Source organism: Cydia amplana, chromosome 21, assembly GCF_948474715.1.
Source record: "Cydia amplana chromosome 21, ilCydAmpl1.1, whole genome shotgun sequence".
Lineage (NCBI taxonomy): Eukaryota > Metazoa > Arthropoda > Insecta > Lepidoptera > Tortricidae > Cydia > Cydia amplana.
In genome coordinates this window covers 7,744,157-7,769,954 of record NC_086089.1, presented here as the reverse complement: position 1 = coordinate 7,769,954, position 25,798 = coordinate 7,744,157, and the positions used below count along the sequence as shown (strand labels likewise).

Sequence of the window (25,798 nt, the reverse complement as noted above, 5' to 3'; positions counted from 1 at the left end):
AATAATATAAGACTCATTTACACGTACATGTATTAGTCTAAACTTAGGCAAATCTACCTGAATACATACAGTCATTCCTTTCATTCTAAGCATCTCGTACAAAAAGCAAAAAAAAAAACAACGGGTCGCACTCCGGGAGTGCTGGCAGAAGTGAAAACTCAATGTCATTGTAGCAGTTTTTCGATCAGGTCACGTGTCCGTCTTACGTCTTACGAATCTTACGGTCACGTGACCTGTCGCGAGTTTAACATTTTTTCCCCATCACAAAAAGTGCGCAGCGCCGCTAAAGAAGTTTTCACTTCAAAAAAAAACTCAAAAATATACACGCACCACACACAAACCTTATTTATACATTCTGACGAAAAACATTTCATCTATGTGCCGATTTTTAATATTTTCGTTAGATTTGGATAAAATGGGGGGGGGATAGGAGTTCCTTATTTTGTACAATATACTGTAAGTCCACCCTATGTCCTATCTTCCTCTGAGTTACGAACATACATATATTTATTTATTTCAAACAAGTTGTGATTTCGTGTGTAAACGGCGCAACCTCTTCAAACCAATTTTATAGAAATCTAACGAAAAAAAACCGATAAAAAATAAAAATCGATCTTACGGCTAGTATGTCTTACGTATATCTACAAAATATGTGACGTTATCTATGAAAAGGGACCTTATTGTCAATGGCGCTTACGCCATTATTAACGATGCTCCGATATAAATATAATGGCGCGCGACGCTGTGCGGCGTAAGCGCCAGCGACAATAAGGTCCCTTTTCATAGATAATGTCCCATATAGGTACACTTATTTAAGAGCACACGCGTATTCTGAGACACGAATCTATTGGAATATTTAATTTAACATAGTAATTTAAGTAAATAACTCCATCAAAATAATAGGATATGTCTCTTCTTTTTGTATTGGATGTAACATTTTTCAAATGACAAATTTTGGACCATAGTTGGTTTTACAGTACTATGAAAACAGGGTATATAGTGCATTGGGGTAAATGCGAACGCGGGGTAATTAAATTAAATATTAACGTACGTTACTTTTAAAGACAACCCTAATAAGAACCCCTCGTTTTACGAATTTCGAACTCATTTTTAAAAACCTTCAAGGTTTTTTTGCTGATATTTGAGGGGTTAACCCAGTGTGCTCTACCATAGAGAAATATAGTAAGACAAGAGTGCTCACTCCATACGTCAGTTTTGGTAACAAAAAGACTATTAATTTCAGTGTCTACATCTAGCATCGAGTAGCGGAACTATCAGTACTGCTACTTGACAATAGATGTAGCACCGACCGGAAAGTCTTATCTCAACAACATAAAACTTTCCGGTCGGTGCTACATCTATTGTCTAGTAACAGTACTGATAGTTCCGCTACTCGATGATGTAGACACTGAAATTAGTCTTTTTGGTACCAAAACTGACGTATGGAGTGAGCAATCTATGTATTCTTTTCCCTATGGCTCTACTAAACATAACCATAAGTAACCACCAATTTTATGACACTTTAGTTTTGGCGTCGTCAGTAGAACTGGCGCCTTCCGTAGCGCCCTGGGGGCACTTGCCGTTGGCGGTTGGCTGCGGTCTCTTCTTGGGGAGATCTATGATCCTCTCGGTGAGGGCTCGCAGGATGTTACCTGGCACGGTCTGATGCTCTTCCACTAGATCCTCTATTGCTTTTGATACCTGGAACAGGAATTATGTATTAATCTTAACAGCCTTTTGTACTTGAGTTATTTTTAAGTTGTAAGGTAGACGATTAACCCTTTAACCGCCAGAGTCTGATATATGGGTGGATCAACTATTTCTTGTTGTTATTCTGTCCGGTCAGCCAAGAGACAATAATAGCATAGTTTGTTAGAAGACATTGTACACCATCACCTTCTTCTGACACGCTTGGTAGACGACCCTCAATGGAAAGGATTTAAATGCTTAATAATCAGGTTTTAAAGAGCGACCCAGGAGAACGTAACCATGGCAACGAGTGACAAGAAAAAGTTGATTCACCCATATAAGACATTACATATCCAGCTCATTTCGCCAGTCTGATAAATAAGACAAAGATCTGATTTGGTTTTTACAGCACATTTATAACTCCCGTAACTATGCCAACCTTACTCTGCGTGGTACAATAGGCTACATGACTAATTTTTTTTATGGTATCAAACGATCGAGTTTGTTTTTAGGATCCAATGTCTATATGGGACCCATTGCATTAAAGTAACACAAAAGTCAGAAATTGTAGTCAAAGGCCGACAGTCGCACTTCACTCGCGAAACGCCCTATACAAAACGGACAGAGGCCGTGACGTCATCGCCCATCTTGTAGTATGGACAAAACAAGAAAATTGCGTTTTTGTCGGTGAAATATTGCGTTTATCTATATAGTTGCTATACAATATTTTTTTGGATGAAATGTAAGGAATCGAATGGTACCCTTACTTTTATCTTTTATCGTTTGGAAGTTAAAAAAAAAACTTAAATTTTGAAACTTTTAGGTCCTGTAATTTTGTAATTTTTCAATATTTTATTTTAATAATCTTTATTTATTTATTTTTTTACTTGAAACCTAATACAGTAAGTATTACAGCCTTATACAATTACAAAAAAAAGGAAACAAAACAAAAAAAAAACTTATAAGTATTAGGTTTGTATCAGTTTCATTTTGGATTGAGCCTCTGTTTCCTGAACTAGGACAAAGCCTGTTGTAATATCCACATTATTGTGATAAATTGCTCGTTTGCTATCTATTTTACTAGATTTTGTTATAGAATTCAACATGTGTCATCATCCCTATTACTGTCGGTGGCGACACGAGCACGCTCAATCAAAAATTCCTGGCGGTTAAAAGGTTAAATGTGACGATTTCTTTGAGCATGTTACCGTAATGTAACAGTAATTAAGAGCCAACAGGAGTGGTCATTTCTCCATACAAACGTACTCGACTGTTTCCTCCGTGGGTTTTGAAGCTAGAGCAACGATTTTTTTTAACACAGATTAATATTGTCAATATCTGTGTCGGACCGTTTTGCTTTTTTTGATATTTTTGCTTTTTAAGGCGCTAGAGCCCTTCAAAAATGGCCAAAATGGCCTAATTGACTATGCTGCAATGAGAGGCGTGCTATTCAAAACTGATATCAATTAGTCAAAAAAGCAAAACGGTCCGACACAGATAATGTCATAATCATTTAGATTTCCAAATTTGGTCACGATTGGTTAAGTTTTGGAGGAGGAAACATTCGAGTACGAAACCTCGATTTTTGCGATTTTTACGCAGGATTTTTCGCCTTGTCCTTATCGCACTAGTTTTAGGAGCCGCTTCCGTTAGCGAGACGGGTATATTTACCTAAAATATTTAAATCTTAGCTCCTGTTGGCTCTTAAAACGTTACCACTTGTATGGATTTATTCTTGAATATTTAGAAATTTAGGTTATTAAGTAATGAAAACTATATGTAGTGTTAATAAGTGATTTGCCTGCTGCATGCTACCTCGCGTTGTCCCGGCATTTTGCCACGGCTCATGGTAGCCTGGGGTCTGCTTGGCAACTAATCCCAAGAATTGACGTAGGCACTAGTTTTTACGAAAGCGACTGCCATCTGACCTTCCAACCCAGAGGGTAAACTAGGCCCGTATTGGGATTAGTCCGGTTTCCTCACGATGTTTTCCTTCACCGAAAAGCGACTGGTAAATATCAAATGATATTTCGTACATAAGTTCCGAAAAACTCATTGGTACGAGCCGGGGTTCGAACCCGCGATCTCCGGACTGCAAGTCGCACGCTCTTACCGCTAGGCCACCAGCTTCTATGCTTCGTTTTCTATGTATATGTAAGTAATTATATATAACTATATATTGTATAATAATATATCCTAGTCTAGTTGAGTAGCCACAAGCCTTATTAAGCTCCCATCGGCTTCCCCAAGTGCGTGACCAACTTCACAGGGAACCCCCCATACACGGGTGCGAGAGGGACGCGTGTAGACGTTATACGTGTCTCACCTTCTTAGCCAACTGCTCTGGCGTTAGACTGGGGTCGTACTCGATCGCCTTCCCCAAGTGCGTGACCAACTTCACAGGGAACCCCCCGTACACGGGTGCGAGCGGGACGCGTGTAGCCGCGTACACGCGACGGCACGCGCCGCGCAGCCACCCGACCGTGCGGAACGCCTCGCGGACGTTGCGGGTCACCATCGGGATTATTGGCTGAAAATTAAAAAAAGGGACTTAAGTAATGGGGTTGGCCGGTCGAAGTATTTAGCAGACGGCGCCATCTTAGAATTGTGTCAAATTTTTGTTTTTTAATGCCCTGGATGCCAGTCCTTGAAGCTAAATCTCATAGAAAAGGGGCAAGCTATGATGACGCCATATATGCAAACCTTTGACAGTTGCCAACCACATTAGTCACTAGTGGCTCTGTGAGCTGTAGACCTCGCGAGCATAGCTTATTGGGACCGTGCACGATGACAGCGCCACACAGCGGTTTGATCAATCAACAATACAAAGATTATAATTTATTAAAAAAAAATACGAAGTTTAAGTGAAAAAAAAATACAAAAAGCTATGTCTTACTGGGGATCGAACCCAGACTTTCTGTGTGCAAACAAAAAAAGCGATTGTTTACAAAATGCGCCATGATAGTTCTTAGCTAAGCTGACGAAATTCGGCTACTCATTCTCGAGTACAAACTAAATATCTAAATACCGCCTAAACCAGCAATACAATTTTTCTGCATTTTTTGCCATTTACTATGTAAATATGTCTCAAATAGAAAAAACTCTTATGATACCGATACGACTATTTGTTTAGGTGGGAGCTATCACGACTCCGCCATTTTTAAAAATTTCCAAAAACCGGATCGACAAAAAGTTTTTATTTCGTCATAGAATTCGGTCACAAAATTTCACGAAAATCTGTTAAGAATTGCGACCTGTAGAGAACATCCGGACATACAAAAGCAAAATGCCCGAGTCAAAACGTAGACCTTCGCTACGCTGCGGTCAATTATTGTGGCAATAGCCGCAATAGCTAATATAAATAAAAAACTTAAATGCATGTTCTAGTACCGGTCGTGACAGGTATAGGTGATAGGTGTCTGAGAAATTTCTTTTTGTGGATTGCCGGGGTCACATTTAATCATCATATGGGGCATTATCTATGAAAAGGGACCTTATTGTCGATGGCGCTTACGCCGCACAGCGTCGCGCGGCATTGTATTTATATCGGAGCATCGTTAATAATGGCGTAAGCGCCATCGACAATAAAGTCCCTTTTCATAGATAATGTCACATATATCATCATACCGCGGGGTTTTGGGTACGGGAATGTTTGTCCTTTTAAAACAAAATCAAATTCGAATTTTGAACTATAATGGGATAAAAGAAGGTTCCAAATTAACTGTGGGACTTAGCACTTCTTGCACCATTCCACTACCCGGGGTTAACTGAATAAACCTGGAGTTACCACGGTTACCAGTACAATTTGACAGGGGGTTAACGGTTTAACCGCTAAATCCCGGGTTAGTGGGATGGAGCAAGTGGGCCTTAGGAGGATAGGGGAAGCTCAACAGAATCATAGAGAAATATAGTAAGACAAGAGTGCTCACTCCATACATCAGTTTTGATACCAAAAAGAAAGGGATTTCATAATCGACATCTAGCATCGAGTAGCAGAATTATCAGTACTGCTACTTGACAATAGATGTCGCACCGACCGGAAAGTCTTATGTTGTTGAGCGTTAGACTTACCGGTCGGTGTAAAATCTATTGTCAAGTAGCAGTACTGATAGTTCCGCTACTCGATGCTAGATGTCGACTATGAAAATAATAGTCTTTTTGGTACCAGAACTGATGTATGGAGTGAGCAGTCTATCTATTTTTTTCTCTATGACAGAATACAGTAGTTTGCTAGGATACTAACCACTTTAGCCTGTATAGCGACACGCGCGAAGCCGAGTCTATTCTTCCAGTATAGTTTATAAGTGTGGTCCCCGAACTGCGCCTCGTAGACCCCCCCGGGCGAGATGGCCAGAGGGTTCCCCTTCTGCAGGACCGCCACGCACTCGCCCACCGTGCCCGGGATCACGCAGAGCCCTTCCAGGAGCGTTTTCCAGCCTAGAAAAGAAATTGAGTTAATGAAGATCAAAATAGTAGTTTGTGTTACAAGGGATCAAAATGATATATTTCCGTCAAGGGCGTACATTGAATCCAGAAGACATAAGCCTGTACAAAGAGCGACGAACCCCCGCATCGAGGGGCACCTTTCCCAAGCGAACTTCTCTTTTCTACTCACCGGGTATCTTGAACATGAATCGATCAGCTACTGTGTGTATGTGCAACCTCTTGAACAGCAGCATGCGTGCGGTGAAGTAGTACATGTCGATGGGCAGCGCGCCGTGGTAGTAGATCACCAGGAACGGCCCGTTCGGGATGTTCTCGATGCCTTGGATGTCGTAACCTGGACATTTTGAAAATAAATTGTAATTTAAATACGAGAAAATGATTGAGTTTGTGTTTTAACGTACAATTATTTGTAGCGTGTTCCGGAGGAACCTGAAGAATTTTAACTTATGTTTTTAGTCATCTTTAGGAACTGTAGGCGTACCGTTTTATCTCAGGTCACCTCAGGTAGTTGGTAATATAGGTATGTAACACGGCCGCTGCGTCGCCAGTTCTCTTCTTTTGAACTTGGCTTGACAAGCTGCCGCGTGTCTAGATAATATAATATAATGCCTATTACTTACCATGCCAGAGCCACCCGTGGGCGTCCCATAGCGCGCAGACCGCGAGACTAGCCGCCTGCCGCCAGTCGTTCTGGACACCATCCACCACCCGCAACCTGATAATAAATAGAGTTGTCAATTTCAGGGGACAATCCTAAGGCATGTTTGTAAAATTTTTAACAATCGTATTGTGATCTAGTGCGAGACAGACTCGCGTTCCAAGGGTTCCGTCAATTAAGTCCGACTCACGCTTGGCTGCACATTTCTAATAGGTTTTCCTGTCATCTAGAGTAAAGAACTATTTTGTGTATTTTTTTTTCAAAATGTTAGTCGTTGTAGTTTTGGAGATAAAGACGCACGAGTGATCCTATATAAGAGTTCCATTTTATCCTTTTGAGGTACGGAACCCTAATAAAGCGCTACGATCGACTTTTCATAAACTCCGTTCTCTGAGCTTACTGCACCTTAAAACTTTACGCAAAAGTGCATTATTTATAACCTCATGTGGTTACCTACTTTTCAGGAGCTTTTTACCTAATATATAATCCAAATGAAAACCAAGTCATTTCTCTCGATCACGTTTATTAAACTAAGTAAATCACCGACATATCGCCATATCTGTCACCTTTGGGTAGTTACTCCAATTTCCATAATGAATTTGACACGAACCTTTCTATCGCCAGACGTCCAAAGTCAAACCTGTGGCCCGGCCTAGCGATAATGAATCTTAACACAATGCGGTAGAGTTCATATAGCAACAACCCTGGCGTTATAGTAAAGTAAGTTTTAAAAGGTAGTATGTATGTATGGACGCGAAGGAGACTTAGGTTAGCACGGAATTGGGTGATTAAGCCAATTATTTTTATCTGAAGCTACCTTTAGGAAGTCACTCTAGACGTGTTGACAAGTCATGCTCTGGTCATGTATGTATGTGTTCATATTTTAAATTAAAGTTTATATCTTGTTAACGGCTTGTTTGGCACGTATCCCGAATTCTGGAAGACATTTTAATTAGCCGCGGTCCTGGGTTCGAATCCCGGTAAGGGCATTTATTTGTGTGATGAGCACAGATATTTGTTCCTGAGTCATGGTTGTTTTCTATGTATTTATGTATTTGTATATTACATATGTCGTTGTCTGAGTACCCACAACACAAGCTTTCTTGAGCTTACCGTGGGGCTTGGTCAATTTGTGTAATAATGTCCTATAATATTTATTTAATTATTTATTTTCTGATTCGTTACGTTCAAGGCAGGAGGAACTCGCAAATGTTTTAGCCCATTTTTGAAGCATCATTTCGTAGTGGGAATTATTAATGAAGAACACCATAAAATAATGAACAGAACTCCTTTAAGAGAAATGAAACACTGTATTTTTATCCGTGTTTGAGCTAAGTAATCTTAATTACGGTGCACTGTGGTCATAAATGTTTTTTGTAAAGGTGTTATTTTTTGTTGAAGATTATTTTAATTATGTTTTTGTTTATGTCACGCATCATGATTTTACGTATCTGAGGTAAAATTAAGATTAAGGCGGTTACTTTGTAAAGGCTGTTATCACGTTTGTTTGGTACCTATTTAATTTATTTACAGATACCTACTGAATTAATAATTGATTTGGAAATAATCGATGGTTGATTCAGTGACTTTTTTAATTGTTTTGTCCTTTTTGTTGTTTGTTGATGTTTAAATTTTAACTTTATTAAATAAGTAATTAAACGTTTGCATGTTTAAATTTACTAAAATTAAACTAAAAGTATAACGATTTTAGGGAGGTCGCACACGGCGGCTTTTTGCATCGCGGCATGTGGCCCCTGTCGCATTTGCAACGCGCGATGCAGGCGGCCTAGCCAAGGTGACAATCGCTATCGCTTCGCCATCGAATCACTGTGTCTCTCTATCAGTCTTCCATATTAGTGTGACAGTGACAGATGCGTTTCGTTCGCTACGGAGTGTTAGCGATTGGCATGTTGTCTACGGGGCCAGTAGCGATACAAACGCGCGACTGTCGCGATGCAGTCGATCTGTTTTAATTCAGCATCGCTTATACATCCATGCATTCGGGACTGTATTGATTAGCATTGCTGCTATCGCACGGCTGTTTCGCGCAAAATCGGGTAAGTATAGGAAGAGTGCAGGGAGGAGGTGCCGCGGCAGACAGACTATATTGCGACTGTATCGATACTGTATCGCGGCTGTAACGATGCTATATCGCGGCAAAGAGTCGGCGTATTTGTAGATAGTTATCTTTTTCAGCGTCTTTCCAAATGTTTGCAGTTGTGACGCTTAATACAGTCGTCATCAGATATATCGAAGCGGTCAAGGTGCTCATAAATATCTGAACACAACTCAAGGCGTTAGAGTGCGTGTTCGGATGTTTTTGAGTCCCTCTGCTGCTCCGATATATCTGATGGCGACTGTACAAACCTTTAATACCTAAACTTCGTTCGTCCATATAATTGCGCTTATATATGAGGAGTGTCTTTTCAAAAGGGTTTATTTTTTTCTTAGCGGTACTTCTAGAGAGAACCTTGCTCAAGAAAACTTAAGGTCCAATTTAGAAATAGATTCCCAGAAAAAATAAACCCTTTTGAAACTCCTCATATGCGTTTGTTAGTGTAAGACCTGAGTGGACGCTCGAAGCAGAGCGTTCGGCGGGGCGTGCAGCGTGGCGTCGGGCTCACGCGTGATGTGAGCAGCGTGCACTAAGGCCGCTCCTATACGCTTGCATTTGTTTAACATGCACGCCGCACGCCCCGCCCCGCTGCACGCCCAACTCGAGCGTCCACTCAGGCCTTACAGAGGAATAATATACATAGTATAGAGATAGACGTACCGGTAGAGTCTGTATAGATGGAATATAATGGCGCTGACGTATATGAGTACTATGATGACGGCTGGCAGGAGGAACGTCACCACCACCGGCATGAGGAACCATGTCAGCCACAAGCTGTATTCTGTGTCCACGTATTCCACTGAAAAAAAAAGCTTGGTAAGTTATGTTATTCCACATTGACAGAAATATGGACCTTATTTTTCTATACCACGGGACCGTTTCTCAAAAGCTTGTAAATTGTAATACAAGCGGATGTCACTTTTTGACAGCTGTTGTTAGAAAGGGACTTCCACTTGTATTACAAGTTACAAGCTTTTGAGAAACGGGCCCCACATAGACAAACAGTTGCCTGTCGCACTAGTTTATTCGTACGTAAGCGTGACAGGGATGCAACACGTCAAACATCCACGAACGAATGAACGAAACGAACCACGTTTGGTGTAAGGCCTGAGTGGACGCTCGAAGCGGAGCGTCGGCGGGGCGTGCAGATGTGAGCAGCGTGCACTAAGGCCGCTCCTATACGCTTGCATTTGTTTAACATGCACGCCGCACGCCCCGCCCCGCTGCACGCCCAACTCGAGCGTCCACTCAGGGTTACAACTTAGGCTCTCAGATTTCAAAAATTCAAATCCTTATCAATCGCTTCTACTGATCGACTTGGTGATTTCTCCCATGTTCTATAAAATACGAATCGCTATTTCGTAACGTAGCGACATGGAGATAGCCGGGTCGCAGGCTATCGTATTACGAAACTCTTATCTCGAACCTAGCAAGGTGAGCACGTGGAGTGCACTCATCTCTTCGTTCAGATCGAGGGTAAACCGGTAAATATGGGGCGACAGACGAGGGGGGGTAAGACACATTTTGCAAACGAGGGTGTTAATACACAGAAGCTATTTGACATGTCAAACATTCGTCCGCCATTTTGTAAATTTTTGACAGGCATCGAAGGCACAGACAGTGAGTATTAGGTATATGCTTTGGCACAGACCCATCTGGCATTCAGCTACGTTTGAAATTTGTGTTAAAAATGTATATATTTTCACATACACTCATATACCTACCTTGTCTTTTAATAAGTATTTTACTTATAACCTACTTGGTTCTTATGAATTAGTGACATACCTAATAAAAAAGCTATAACTCCCTTAGGGAGTTTTAGCTTTTTGAAGTGAAAACTTCTTTAGCGGCGCTGTGCACTTTTGCACTTTTTGAGATGGGAAAAAATGTTAAACTCGTGACAGGTCACGTGACCGACAGATTCGACAGATTGAAAATTCGTAAGACGGACACGTGACCTGATCGAAAAACTGTTACAATGTCATTGAGTTTTCACTTCTGCCGGCACTCCCGGAGTGCAACCCGTTGTTTTTTGTTTTCACAATCCGTAACTCCTGCGGGAACAATTTAGGCCTTTTCACCTCAGCAGCTCGAACAAGGGTACTTTGATTCTTAAAAACAGTGAGCAAAATGCGATTTTGCTCACTGAGTGAGACAAAATGACATTCAAGTGACCTTTATAGTCAAATGTCATTTCAACATACGGGGTCTAATAAAACTTCGAAATACTTGGGTTCTATTATCTCTGTCCCTTTCACACTGTTAGCAAAAAGAAACAGACAAAAAAAAGTTAAAACGACATTCAACAGTATATTCACGGTTTATAATAGACCCCCGAAAAACTTCAGACCGCATCGTTCCAAACCACGTACGAGTATGAATTCTTAATAATTAATAAATAAAAATAAAGTTTAAGATTTGATAAAAACTGATAAAATACTATATTTTAGGTATTTTATTGTACAATTAAAATAACGAACTCAAAAAATACGCAGATCATCACGCAAAATTAATTATTTTACTTTTAAGAATTTCTACCATAGTTGACAAATAGTACGTATCCGCAATTCGGACCGTATCTTACAAAGATTTTTTTTACAAAAAAAAGTTTGAAGTGTCAGTTAATGTTTGTTATTTCTATATTATTTTAATGGAATTTATTATTACGTTTTGTTTTTGTGTTCCATTGCGGTAATTAAACTTAATTGTTTGTATATCTTAAGAAAACATGAGTGCAGGTATTAAGTGATGAACAAGGATTACATTTTTCAAGTTGTCTAATAGGTATGTTCTCACTGTGCTGAGGTGAAAAATGTTGTGTACTACACGAGATCAAAGTTATTTACATCTCGTGCGCTTTTGAGTCCCTTACTACGCTCAAGATTCTAAATTAGATTCACTCGCTACGCTCGTGAATCTATTATAGAATCTTTCGCTTGCACGGGACTCAAAATAAGCACTCGAAGAAATATCAAACTTTGATCACTTGTTGTACAAATAACTATTGTCCTTCAATACACCTGTATGAAATAAGACCTTTTTCGAACGAAAGTGTCATGAAAATATATGAATTTGAGTTTTGTTCCACTACACACTAGGTTTTGTGACACTAGGTTCTAATGACAGGGCGGTAAATCTTTGAATTGCCTGAAGTACTACATAATAAAAAACCGGACAAGTGCGAGTCAGACTCGCCCACCGGGGGTTCCGTACTTTTTAGTACTTGTTGTTATGGCGGCAACATCATCTGTGAAAATAGCAACTGTCAATTTCAGCTATCACGGTTCATGAGAGACAGACGGACGGACAAACGGACAGATGACTCTTAGTCATAGGTTCCCGTTTTTGCCCTTTGGCTACGGAACCCTAAAAATGAGTTCTTAAGTTATATTTACTTCATAGTTTAATGCTTCTTTATTCGAAGGTAATTTTCTTAAAACATAGTTGCAATCGACTATTTGCCTCTCATTAAATTAACCGTTATCTAAAAATAAAATATAAACAAATTATCGTTTAATTGTCTAATTATTATATTTTTTTAAAAGGCGCCTTGAACGCATCACCCGCGTGATGAGTGTCATGTGTTTGTGTGTGATGTGTGTACGTGTGTTTACTGTGTGTGATGTGTGTGTGGGGTCACGGTGCATCACTGTTTATGTGTAGCAGACGGGCAATAGACGGAAGATAAGATGCCGGATGTACAAAAATGGGACAAGTGCGTGTACGCACAATTTAGGCCGCTCTGACCTTTGGTGATTTCCATTTGTTACAGCCGTTTAATACATCTTATAGGTGTGCATGAACCACGCACACATGCATATTGAATTTTATTAAGTATTTTCCTAAACACACTTCAGTTTTCAATAAATTGTAGAACATTTGTATCATACCTACAATAAATTGCAAGACCCAAAATCAAACTTATTACTATCACCTATCTCCCCAACAATATCTAGCAATAATAGCAATATTAGCAATCCAAATTATGGGTATTTGAATCTGGCGTCTGTACTTATTATCTATATTCGACCTAAGTACCATTTATACAATAGTTACGCACCGTTATAAAATACGACAAAAACACGCCGAGAAAAAAACATGTGGTTCTTATGTATGAAATAGGGCACCATAATTTTTAGATTAATTAAACCATCTTGAAAAGTCCAGTACACGATTCGTCGGATTATAATATACAAGCGACCCGCCCCGACTTCTCACGGGTTACACAGTACCTTAACAAATTATACACCTAAACCTTCCAGAAACAAAGAATTACTCTATCCATAGGTGAAAACCGCATGAAAATCCGTTCAGTTGTTTTTGAGTTTATCGCGAACATACCTACAAACAGACAGAAGCGGCGGGGGATTTTGTTTTATAATTTTAAAAGTAGTGATTAGCAATCAGTCAAAATTAGCTCACTTTCGAAGTTCAAGTTACCTCATAGCAGTTTAAATAAAACATTTGAAAACCTCTGCGAGTAATATCGGCTATTGCCCCCTACGCCTACTAGCACCCTGTATAAGTACGATACAAAGGATGCTTCCGATCACAACATCCTGTTGGAGATAGTGCATGATTGCATGATTTTAGCTCTATAATTAGCGATGTGATGAAATCTACTTAACTAATGATCTATGTATAGTGTACCCATACATATACAGGGTGCTTCCTGTAACAGGAGCAATAAATTAAACTAAAGGCTGTACTCCTCAAACTGACCAACATTTGTTCAGCAACTTTTAAAAATTATGAATCCTTTAGACTTCCTCTTTTTCATACAAAATAAATATTGCCTTCAATGTACGCTGACATCAGTGTGTTTGACGTTGCTTGTCACGCTTTAAACATAACAAAATCTGCAATACATTGCGTCTTAGAATAAACTTTAAGGTGTAATAAAAATCAAAACATGAGTTATTTTCAAAAGTTGCTGAACAAATGTTGGTCAGTTTGAGGAGTACAGCCTATAGTTTAATTTATTGCTCCTGTTACAGGAAACACCCTGTATATACCTATACTAGCGACCCGCCCCGGCTTCGCACGGGTAAACCTTAACAAATTATACAGCAAACCTTTCTCAAGAATCACTCTATCTATTGATAGGTGAAAACCGCATGAAAATCCGTTACATAATTTTCTACTGAGATATAATCATTAACAATTTAACCGCACGATGTAACAAGCCATTATAATTGTAAATAAATCGATTAATTAGTAATAAATGAGTGATATGAATATGACTTATGATACGACGTTTAAATACGTCTAGACGTTACAAGTCATTTCTGACCTATTGTTATAGTTCTCTTAATTATTGTACCTACGCATTTAAATAATGATATTTCATTAGTGACCATCAAGATCAATGATATTTCATCAGAGAAAAACGAAATCATAAAAACTAGGTACTTATCTCAGTATACAAAAAAAAATGCCAATCAGATAGCGACAGCGATGGGAGCGATTATTTCCGAAATTACTTACTTTATCAAAAAATGGCTCTTCCGTATAATGAAGACCCGCATTCCTTTTGAAAGACTATCCAACGACACCCCATAACATATAGAAATGAAGCGACAAAACTGTAGTTTAGGTACAGTCACCGTCAGATATATTGGAGCGGCCAAGGTGTTCACAATATCTGAACAAGCACTCTAACGACTTGACAATAGAGGCGTGCTCAGATATTTGTGAGCACCTTGGCCGCTCCGATAAGTCTGATGGCGATTGTACGTGTAGGGGAAGTACCCTAAAATATTTTTTTATTACCTAAAGAACTATTTATTTTATCACTTTGTCGACATGATCAATTTGGGGTCCCGTTGTTTCCCATATAGTTTAAAGTCATAATGTATTGTTTGTCATATTATCATTAGTCATAAAACTAAAACCGTTAACATTTCAGGATTTTCGTTAGGTTATCCTAAAGATAGGTTAGGTTTGTTTTATGGCAATCCTGAAAAGTGACGCGTTTCTGAACCAAATGAATTATGACTAACGAAAATTCGGGCAAACAACGCATTATGGCTTAAAACTATTTGGGAAACAATAGAGACCCGATTAATTTATAAACCTACCTATCCATGCCAAATCTGCCAGACAGGAGCAAATGCGCAGACGAACAGAGAGATGGAGATGGCGACACTTATAAGGGTTCCTAGTCGACTACGGAACCCTAGAAACTAAAGTATTTTTTTATCAATATGTATATTTTACGTGACAAAAAATAACCAAATGCGCGTGCACTGTTTTACTGGCAAAAGAAGGTGAACTACAGCTATATCGCGGTAGACCCGTTTGTGTAATTAAATATGTGTACAAGACGCGAGAGTGTGTTATAAAATACACCGTGTTTTTTTTTATTTCCGTTAATTTCAAGGGTGCATTCCTGAGCTTAAATCAAGTAACTTTCTCAAAGACACCGATATTCTAATTAACTCCATTTCGGAGATAATTAATAATTTATTTTTTTCCTATAAGGCCTCTACAAGCGTGTACACTTGCCTTAGGGCCGGTTTATATATTGATTAGTGTTTAGAATGAGTTCATACAATTGCTACTAAACTTAAGTAGAATCTCGGTCAATCGATGTTCGAAATGACATTGATATGTCACAGATTTCAATTGTTTGGTTGAGTTAAATGTAATGCCCGTGTTACAACAACGCTATATGCTACATTTAATTACTTTTTAAACTTAATTTTATTTTGTAAAAAAAGCAAAAAAAAAAAAATTTTTTAAAATTAACTAGGCCATTTAGTTATTTTAAACGTACTTAACCATACCCCGAAGTTAACGGAATTCAATAAAAACACGGTGTATAAAAGTGGAAAATAACGGTATCTCATGCCTATAAATGTATTGTGGCTAAAGTCCGTCAAGCACCCGCTGAAGGTTGCCTTAATGTAGTCCGTCACTAAATATAGGCTACACTATGTTGACATGGGCATGGCCATAAGAAGATGGCCCATTTGCAGTTAAACCTGTCGCGGTAAAACAGCGTGTGCGTTTTTCACGTCTTGAAAAATTGGGGATTATTGATGTATTAAGAAGGGACCCATAAAAATCGTGATAATTACATACCCCATACGTTTATCTGTTTCTACAATAGATTTTTCCGATTTTGGGGTTAGTCACATGGGGAAATTTGTTTAGTATTGACATTCAGAATCACGACCCCAAAATCATCCAGTATTTATGGAAAATTTATACATAATTAGCAAAATAACTCAAATACACTTAATCAGTATTTCTCGGATTTGTCAGCACGGTTCGTTTGTGACATAGTCCATAAAATAAAAAAGCGGCCAAGTGCAAGTCGGACTCGCCCATGAAGGGTTCCGTATTTAGGCGATTTATGACGTATTAAAAAAAAACTACTTACTAGATCTCGTTCAAACCAATTTTCGGTGGAAGTTTACACGGTAATGTACATCATATATTTTTTTTAGTTTTATCATTCTGTTATTTTAGAAGTTACAGGGGGGGGGACACATTTTACCACTTTGGAAGTGTCTCTCGCGCAAACTATTCAGTTTAGAAAAAAATGATATTAGAAACCTCAATATCATTTTTGAAGACCTATCCATAGATACCCCACACGTATAGGTTTGATGAAAAAAAATTTTTGAGTTTCAGTTCTAAGTATAGGGAACCCCAAAAATTTATTGTTTTTTTTTCTATTTTTGTGTGAAAATCTTAATGCGGTTCACAGAATACATCTACTTACCAAGTTTCAACAGTATAGTTCTTATAGTTTCGGAGAAAAGTGACTGTGACATACACGGACAGACGGACAGACAGACAGACAGACAGACATGACGAATCTATAAGGGTTCCGTTTTTTGCCATTTGGCTACGGAACCCTAAAAAGTATCACTAAATTATTTGAAATCATATCATGAAAATATCGCCATAAAGTTTTTACAAAGGTGTCAACGAAATAAAATTGTACTGACATACGAGCGTTGGTCTATCAGGCCAACTGCTGTCATAATATAAAACTAATGATATTTAGAAATATCTAAAAAAAACGGCACGAAACATGCTCCCGTTGCATATCACGCGAAGGGTCTCACTGTGAATTAGAGCTTTGAGAAATAAGGTAAAAGAATGCCGATTAGCAACCCTACCCTAACGTCTGCACGCGCATGCGCGCAAAAAGAGCAAGCGTGCAAATTGCACGAGTGATCCATCTTGTTATAATTTTGTTTTTGTCGTTAAACCGGAATAGGGTTGACACCTATTATTAGGTATCATTACTTTGTATTACATATTAAGAAGGAATAATAGCGATGAGCAGAGAAAGAATATAATATGTATATTTTGTCTCAAAATAGATATTCCTTCGTCATCCCAAGTAGAGGTATTGGCGGTATTATCGCTAAATCGACCTTTAAGTTTTTTTTATTTTTTTATTTGCCAAGCGAAAGCGAAGGTCTCCGTTTCTCGAGAAGTTTGGTGAGCAGGTTGGAAATTACTTAAACATATTTTTTTTCAATTTCGATTTTAGAATTTTTCAAAATGGCAATGCCATGGAGCGAGGACTACAACTCACAGAGCCACTAGTTTTAAATACTCGTTTTTCTTTAAATATAATTTTCCTTATTTACCTACGAGTATTTATTTATTCAATTAAGTTCTTTATTTTGCTTTCATAAGACACAAGTGGTAAAAGTACCTACTTAACTGTCATTCAAGATCATGATCACGATTTTTCAATGAATCCGTCGTGATTTACTCGTTTCTTCGTGATTATGTAACTAAGATTATTGTCGTTATTTTGAACACGTTTAAACACACCTCCACATTAACCGTCAGTCATAAAGTAAGTCATATTTACACGATACTAATAAAGTTAGTTATTAAGTAGAATGAATTAATATTCAGAAATATTTAAATTTACTTTTTAGGGTTCCGTACTATTGCTGCTGACTGTACCACAGCAAATTGCCCGCAAAAAGATCGAAAGTCGCACCAAACAACCAAACAGCAAAACCAATAAATTTTGACCTCCAATTTCCCTTTATTCTAACGGATCTGGAGGTCACAAATAAAATGGACAATGGTGTAGTATAATGATTGGAATATGTGGAGTCCAGACATGTTTTTCAAGAAGCCCGATTATTATGAATTTGAAAAATTGCTCCGGTTCACGTAATGATCGCAGCGGAGCGAAGAAATTAACATTTTGTGTGCTTAGGGGTTTATTCTAAAGGAATAAGTAATAAAACTTCGTAAACAAACTATAATTGCATACTTTTCTAAATGACGAATGTAATGATTTAACTATAATGACTTTATTACGAACACTTTAGTGAACTATAATTAACCAGCGACCCGCCCGGGTTCGCACGGGTTAAGAAATTATACATAAACCTTCCTCTGGAAACACTCTATCTATTAAAAAAACCGCATCAAAATCCGTTGCGTAAATACTTTTAAAGATCTAGGCATACATAAGGACAGAGAGACAGCGGGAAGAGTCTTTGTTTTATACTATGTAGTGATGATTTGACTAATCGCGTCTCTCAAGAGGACTAAAACAATGGAATGGATAGAACTGAAGACATCAACGAGCCTCTATTCAGTAGATACTTACCTAATTTTGTTTAATTATTTATTATCTTGGTTCAGGGGTGCCTGTTATTTGAATTTCGTAGTTTTAAGGCAAAATATATACAAATATTTGAAGAAAAAGTCGGAGAAAACCAAAAAGAACATTGGTAACTATTGTAATTTTTTTACGATTTACGCCGACAAATGCTAACGTTTATTCCGAGCAGTTTGCAGTTGCATAAAGTCTCATAATACTAATGAAATGGCAAGACACGAGAATAAGACTTCGAGCGTGAGCTAACTGTGGCGTGTGAAGAAAAGGTGAAACACATCGGCAGGTGATGATAAAGTCAAGGTCAAAGACGCCAAGCGAACTGTCTGCAATTACACTAAGCCTGTAATTTTCTATACCATTTAAGCTGGCTACACACTGTTTGAACTATAGTGCAGTTTTTGCCAATTTTGAGACGTCAGTTCATATTTCTTTCGCTCAGTCGCTTTCGTAATAACTAGTGTCTACGCCAATACTCTGCGGAATGGGAATACACCTTCTCTTGCCGTCAAGTGTCAAAATCAAGTTATTAATTTCGACCTAGGTCACAAGATGGCAAAACTTGACACAACGAATTGCATTGAAACTACTCGCACTTACCGCAAGTTAAACTAGTGTTAAGCAAATCATAGATCCCATGTATAGTGCTAGAGCCTAGGGCGTTTTAAATTAGCAAAATCCTAACCATCTAGGTTATTTAAAGACGAAAAACTAAAACAGTGTATAGAAAGCGTTGAAATGTAGATAATTTTAACTTCTAGCTACCTAATGGACCACTATGATTTCATAGAAAATGTTTGTCGTTTGTGAATTGGTAGATGACTAAATGATAAATAATGTTTAACCACTTATTTACCAAAATCGATTTTCTCATTGGCTGAACAAACTTTAGAAGTTTTAACAGTCGTTAAGTAACAAACATTAAGTACTTGCTTGCTGAAAATTGTTCATTAAAGAGTCCACCGAGGGAAAACTAGATCTCATTTAGACGGTGCGAGAACTCGCATGCGAGTTTCATTACATTGCGTCATTTGATCGGTCGGCTGAATTGTTGTAACCTCAATGGTCCGCAATGTAACGAACTAAAATCGTATACGAGTTCGCGTGTCGTCTAAATGAGCCCTAGTCACTTAGGTATGTTGAAGTATACCTAATCATTATGTGAGAGACTCTTCTGTACTACGAGTACACTCAAGAGCAAAGAAATAGGAAATATCTATACAAGTGTTACTTATTCTTGAGCCCAAGGTCAGAATTACAATGGTCCGTCTATCTCGAAAAATGGGTGTGTTGTGAACCACTCGGCTGGAACCACTGTGGAACTGCCAATTTATTCTCATTACATCCTGTGATTTGAATATATTCGCTTCGAAAATCGAAGATATCTAATTTTAAGCAATCTCACTATTAATTTCATCAAAAAACTTAGTAATAAAACGATTTCAGAGGAATTTTGAAAATATAATTGCACTATTATTGATCTATCGCCGATGTTGGTAAATTATTTTGCTTAATCGCTTATTTTGTTAGACCGGTAACATTTTCGACCGACTTTTGAATGAAGAGGTTGTTTCACAAAAAACCGGATAAACAATTTGAGAAGTTTTGTGTTTTATCGTATGAATGTGGGGAATCATTTTATGTGCCCAAGCTACATGCTCGTAGCGGTTTTTTTCTCGTTTTGTGTAAAGGTATATGCATAAGGCCAAAAATAAATAAAAAGTGTACGAGTTATTCAATGAATAGAATTTATTCGTAAGCACAAACAAACGAGACAATACCTACATAACTCAGCATGTTGCTGGTGGCTTCCAGCGCTGGTCTTCCGATGAGATCATCAAGTGAGAAATGGTACCTAATGTACAGTCAGCAGCAGAAGTTGCTAAGCGGGCGAGGTGTTCAAATTACCTTGACGCGCTCTTATTGTCTTAAAAATAAAGTCGCGTCAAGACCATTTTGAACACCTCGCCCGCTTAGCAACTATTGCTGCTGAATGTATGAATGAAATCAGAGTGCTGTTTTCACACTTGACCATTGACTGCCGATAAAAGTGTCCTTCAACTTGTCACTGTTGTCAGAGATAAGAGATTCAATAAACAATTACTCTAATCTCTTTTTTTTTGAGGCACTGAAATGAATTCAGCTAGTGTTATATTTTAACTCTGTGAGTTAATTTATATAGGTACTATATACGGTTTTCAATTTCTATAGTAAAATACCCTACACTAGTACACTCTAAATACTTACCTAAGAAAGTAAACCTATGACTCAAAAGTTAAATTTATGACTGAAATTTGTCGCATGTATATGTATTGTCTGTGTTGGGGTATTATGTATTTATGTTCATAGAGGCGACTGTACTTTCGTATCTCTCCATACGAAAGTATTTTCCTTCTAAACCCTTTTTATGGTTACAGAGGGAGGCTCTGATTTTGTGGTTATATGCGTATATCTATGCCAAACGCTTTGGAATTTGGTAATTTAAACTACCAAGTACTCTACCTAGGCAAAATACGATTTACCAAAGTATGACACTATTTTTCTCCTATTTTTTTTCGCAGATAACAGCAAAGTGTGTGACATTCAATGTTTTTACAGAGTTCAAGGGTATGTAACGATAATGACACGATATAATAGTTTTAGAGTTCCGTTAACTACAGTTAGCTGACAGGTAACCTCAAAGTCCTCAAACAGAGAACTTAAGGAAAATTCGCATGTTACACCGCCTACAAATTATCTGCTTTGCCCGAAGGTTGACTAGGTAAAGAATGCCTTGTAGCACTAAGTCCACCTATTGTACGTTTGTATTTTCGTTTGTGCAATAAAGATTAAATAAAATAAATAAATAAAAACTGTAGTTAAGATATATGTATACATAAAGAAGAACCCTTTGTACATTGTTGTATATATATTGTGTAATAAAGTTTAAATAAATAAATTCCATACAAAGTGTACACTTTTACTGTTTGCCCTGAACTTGCTTTGCCCTGAACTATTTAATAACCCCCTAGCCCTTCTAAAAAAGGCTACTGTCCGGCGGTCTAGCCAAGGTGACAGGTCTGATGATGATACGAAATGCATATAACCGTTCGATCATAATCGTATATTCATCTGTTAATACAATTTCGTCTGTATCTCATATGCGATAGGGCGTATTTTAGCCTAGCATTTTCCAAGCAGATGTTAAGAGGCTAGACACCTGCGCTATGATTCTTATCCATAACCCAGTTTGTCTCGAAAACCAGTATGAGCGTGAGCTGTCAATAGGTATAGTTGCAACTTATACCGAGGTCAAATTATAGTGGACTAGTTTAAATGTATCGGGAATGAGTGGATGTGCAAGTGTCGCTAAATACAGCTAATAGGGTTGCAAAATGGAGGCAAGGCACTACTAGGTACCTATATGTATATATTTTGTAGAGTAAAACGTCGCACGCATATAGTGCTATGATGGCATTGATGGCCCCTCCAAACGACACTGAATATCGCATGCGATTTGCGATACATTGCGGCATCTGATCGATCTATTGAATTTGCTGCTCCTACTTTGTCAGCAATGAACTAAAATTGCATACCGTTTGTTGCAAGGTCTGCAGAAGTCTTAGGGCTCATTTAGACGACGCGAGAACTCGCATGCGAGTTTCATAATTCATTACATTGCGGGTTTTGATCGGTCGGTTGAAATGGACGTAACCAACATTCCGCAATGTAACTAAAATCGCATGCGAGTTCGCGCGCCGTCTAAATCAGGCCTTACGGATAGCGATATGACCAAAATGGCCAATGAACATTACATAATAGATTTCTGTTTTAAATTTCTACGTGGCCCGTGTTATACACGATGTATTTCATCCATTAAACTTGCAATAGATATTTTCGATACAAGTGCGAAAAAGAGGAAATTCGAAACGAGTGGCGATAAATTCGAATTTCGAATGTGTCGAATTCGCGACACGAGTTGCGAATTACCTATTCGCACGTGTATCGAACAACGTTTTACAGTACATATGGCACTTTAAAGTTTCGACATACGCACGAAAAGTGCTATTTTACGCACTGGTGCCCCATATGTACTGTAAAATGCATTTTTAAACCAGAATTGATGTTTCCAATTAATAAAAGTTGGTTGTAAAGTACACGACTAAAAATTTTATTGGATCGCATGACTTAGTGCGAGAAAGACTCGCGCACGAAGGGTTCCGTACCATTATCTATAAAAACGGCAAAAAAAATCACGTTTGTTGTATTTGATCCCCAATTCCCCACTTAAATATTTATTTTATTCTGTTTTTAGTACCTATTTGTTGTTATAGCGGCAACAGAAATACATCGTCTGTGAAAATGTCAACTATCTAGCTATCACGGTTCATGAGATACAGCCTGGTGACAGACGGACAGACAGACGGACAGTGGAGTCTTAGTAATAGGGTCCCGTTTTTGCCCTTTAGGTACGGAACCCTAAAAAATAGCAACAACTTTATAACCCTTCAGCAGAAAAATAAAATCACGCACTCGTCAACACAAGAACCCTAACGTAATGCCCGACTCGCGCTTGACCCTTTACGTTTATCGGTCGCATACTATCGGTCACCGATTGAACTCCGATACTTTTCTATCTGTTTCTTATTGAAGAAATTAAACATTCGACCAATTTTCGAAATAGGTAAATATATTTTTTAATCTTACGCAATGATAAGTACCTATAATGTTTGTGGCGAGTTTTGGTAACTACAAGCAGTAAGAGAGTTTTCTTTTCGCTTGATATAATTACTGATAATTCCGCTACTGGCGCTACTCGATGCTAGCAGCTAGATGTTGACTACGAAAATTAATAGACATTTTGGTACTAAAACTGATGTATGGAGTGAGCACTCTATTCTTACTATACTTCTCCACTAGCGACCCGCCCCGCCTTCACATGGGTTAACAAATTATACATAAACCTTCCTCTTGAATCACTCTATCTACTTATTAAAACAAGCAACAACGGTTGCACTCCGGGAGTGCCGATAGAAGTGAAAGCTCACCTCACTATGTTACCGATGCCCGGTAACACGATACATATGTTTAGCGGAGGTATTCTATTTATTTATTATATATTATTATCATTCTCAAATAAGATCACACTTTTTCATTGACATATTTATTTACATACTGCCATGACAACGTCAAATTATTTGAACATAGGTAAAGAGTCTGCAAAAGGAGTCCGCAACATAAATGTCAAATAACATTGAGTTTTTCTTTATTGATTTAAATGCCATTCAAATTATGAGTGGCCACCTTACGGGGCTTACGGTCACGTGATCGCCTTACGCCCCTTACAGTCACGTGATCGCCTTACGCTGTCTCGAGTTTATCATTTTTTCCCCACCTCAGAAAGTGCCCAGCGCCGCTAAAGAAGTTTTCACTTCAAAAACCGCATCAAAATCCGTTACGTAGTTTTAAAGATCTAAGCATACATAGGGACAGACAGACAGCGGGAAGCGACTTTGTTTTATACTATATAGTGATGCATAAACGAATGCATCCCACTAATCTGGGGTTAAGCAGTTAAACCGTTAACCTAGTGTCAAATTGTACTGGTAACCATGGTAACTCCAGGTTTAACCGGTTAACTTAGGTTAGTGGGATGGTACAAGTGGCCCTAAGCGAACCCAAAATGTCATTCGCTTTCGCTGCAATCCGCTTTACAGCTGATATGGCACAAATAATTACATAACCTTTAGTTATTTGTGCGTCAACTCGAATCTTCCGTTGATCGCATACTTTATCAACACTGTGACTGTCACTAATAACTTTTTAATAATAATCGATTCACGTGTTCTCGACATGCTACTGACTCAGCCTGTGTCTTGCACTAGTAACACACATTTGGAATTATACGTATCAAAATATATTAATATGACGATTGTTTAATCACATCCGGAAAACATAGAAATATAAATATTTATTACTATTATCAAAAAATACGTACATGATATATGGGTCTTGTTAAGATTTTCTGTGTTACTAAGGCCCACTTGCACCATCCCAATAACCCGGGGTTAAGCGGTTAAACCGTTAACCTAGTGGCATAACCATGGTAACTCCAGGTTTAACCGTTTAGCCCCGGGATAGTGAAATGGTGCAAGTGGCGCTAAATAGAGTAGGATATTAAACTAAAATAACATCGAAATTAAATACATTATTTATAATTTTCTTATTGTAAATAAAATTGTACAATTTAGCGAATTAATAGAAGAAGAAAAATTGGCTATATGATTTCATTTCTCTGACTCTAGGCGGAAAAGAAAAGTCGATGATATTCTTCCAACTTTTTTATTTATTTTGGGCATTAGGTTTCAAAATACAGGAAAAAATGGTTGTGAACCTAATTTCTACGCCTTAAGAAAGAAGGAAACGAAAAAGTTTATGATATTATATTTTCCCGCCCTATATTTTTGGAGCATTTGGCTGCGTTCGCATTCCAAATGTCCGAATTGTGTTTAGTACAAGTCCGTTGACCGGCGTTGTGGTTTTGCAAATAAATAGCACGGAATTTGAAACGTGTCGGTTGCTGTGGTTTTGGGAAACCGCTCCGTTTGTAATCTTGGGTAATATTAAATTACTATTCATTTAAAATCTATTAGTTACCAAATAATTCATCAATATAAAGTAAATTGAGTTTTCGCTTTATTTGTGAAATAGCCCTTGTGGCCAAACCAACGTTCAGAATAAAATTTGAATTAAGATTAGGTAGTAACATTCGTTTAGGTACATGTACCTAACTTATAAAAAAAAACGAATCAGATACCTTATTTAACTCTTATCTTTCTGTCTTAATTGTGATATAAATCTCAATGAAAAATTATAAGAATAAGAATAAGAATAATATTTATTAAAAGAAAAACCTTATTAATAATACATAATGTCCAGTGGCCCCCACACTAGGCTATGCCTGTCACGTTATCTCACAAAACTTACACCATAAGATATTTAAAATAATACTCACAATAAAATATTCCCATATAAAAGCCGGCTATAGCTATAGCTATTTTCACAAAATCATTTGTCGCGTCCAAATCGAACTTTTTTAATAAGTCACTCATGATGTAAGTTTTCACTTGCCGCGCTCCGCACTGACTGTCCACCATTGCTCACTAATAAAAAACCTTTTATTTTTTTAATAACACTGACCGAATGCACTGATAACCCGGCGACCGGAGTAGATACAGCCAAAATGCATACAAGTCACTAAAGTCACGGTACGTTTGAAACGTATGGTTGTCGCCAA

At 38.0% G+C, this 25,798-nt stretch overlaps 1 protein-coding gene across 1 annotated transcript; it reads right to left on the bottom strand.

Annotated features, from left to right (window-relative positions):
* Window positions 1-1,512: 1,512 nt before the first annotated feature.
* LOC134658195 (DGAT1/2-independent enzyme synthesizing storage lipids) lies at window positions 1,513-25,798 on the bottom strand. Its single transcript, XM_063513804.1, has 7 exons — window positions 25,517-25,798; window positions 9,570-9,708; window positions 6,756-6,850; window positions 6,305-6,469; window positions 5,933-6,126; window positions 4,016-4,219; window positions 1,513-1,701 (listed from the first exon to the last, which is right to left on the bottom strand). Exons 1-7 carry the CDS (start codon window positions 25,656-25,658, stop codon window positions 1,513-1,515), a joined length of 1,128 nt encoding a protein of 375 aa, XP_063369874.1. The 5' UTR covers window positions 25,659-25,798.

Coding starts and splice junctions, on each gene's coding strand:
- LOC134658195 (XM_063513804.1), bottom strand. CDS start 25,658: ATGGTGGACAGTCAGTGCGGAGCGCGGCAAGTGAAAACTTACATCATG. Junction 9,709..25,516: donor TTATATGGGAATATTTTATT/GTGAGTATTATT, acceptor TTTTTTTTTCAG/TGGAATACGTGGACACAGAA. Junction 1,702..4,015: donor CAGAGCAGTTGGCTAAGAAG/GTGAGACACGTA, acceptor TTCCTGTTCCAG/GTATCAAAAGCAATAGAGGA.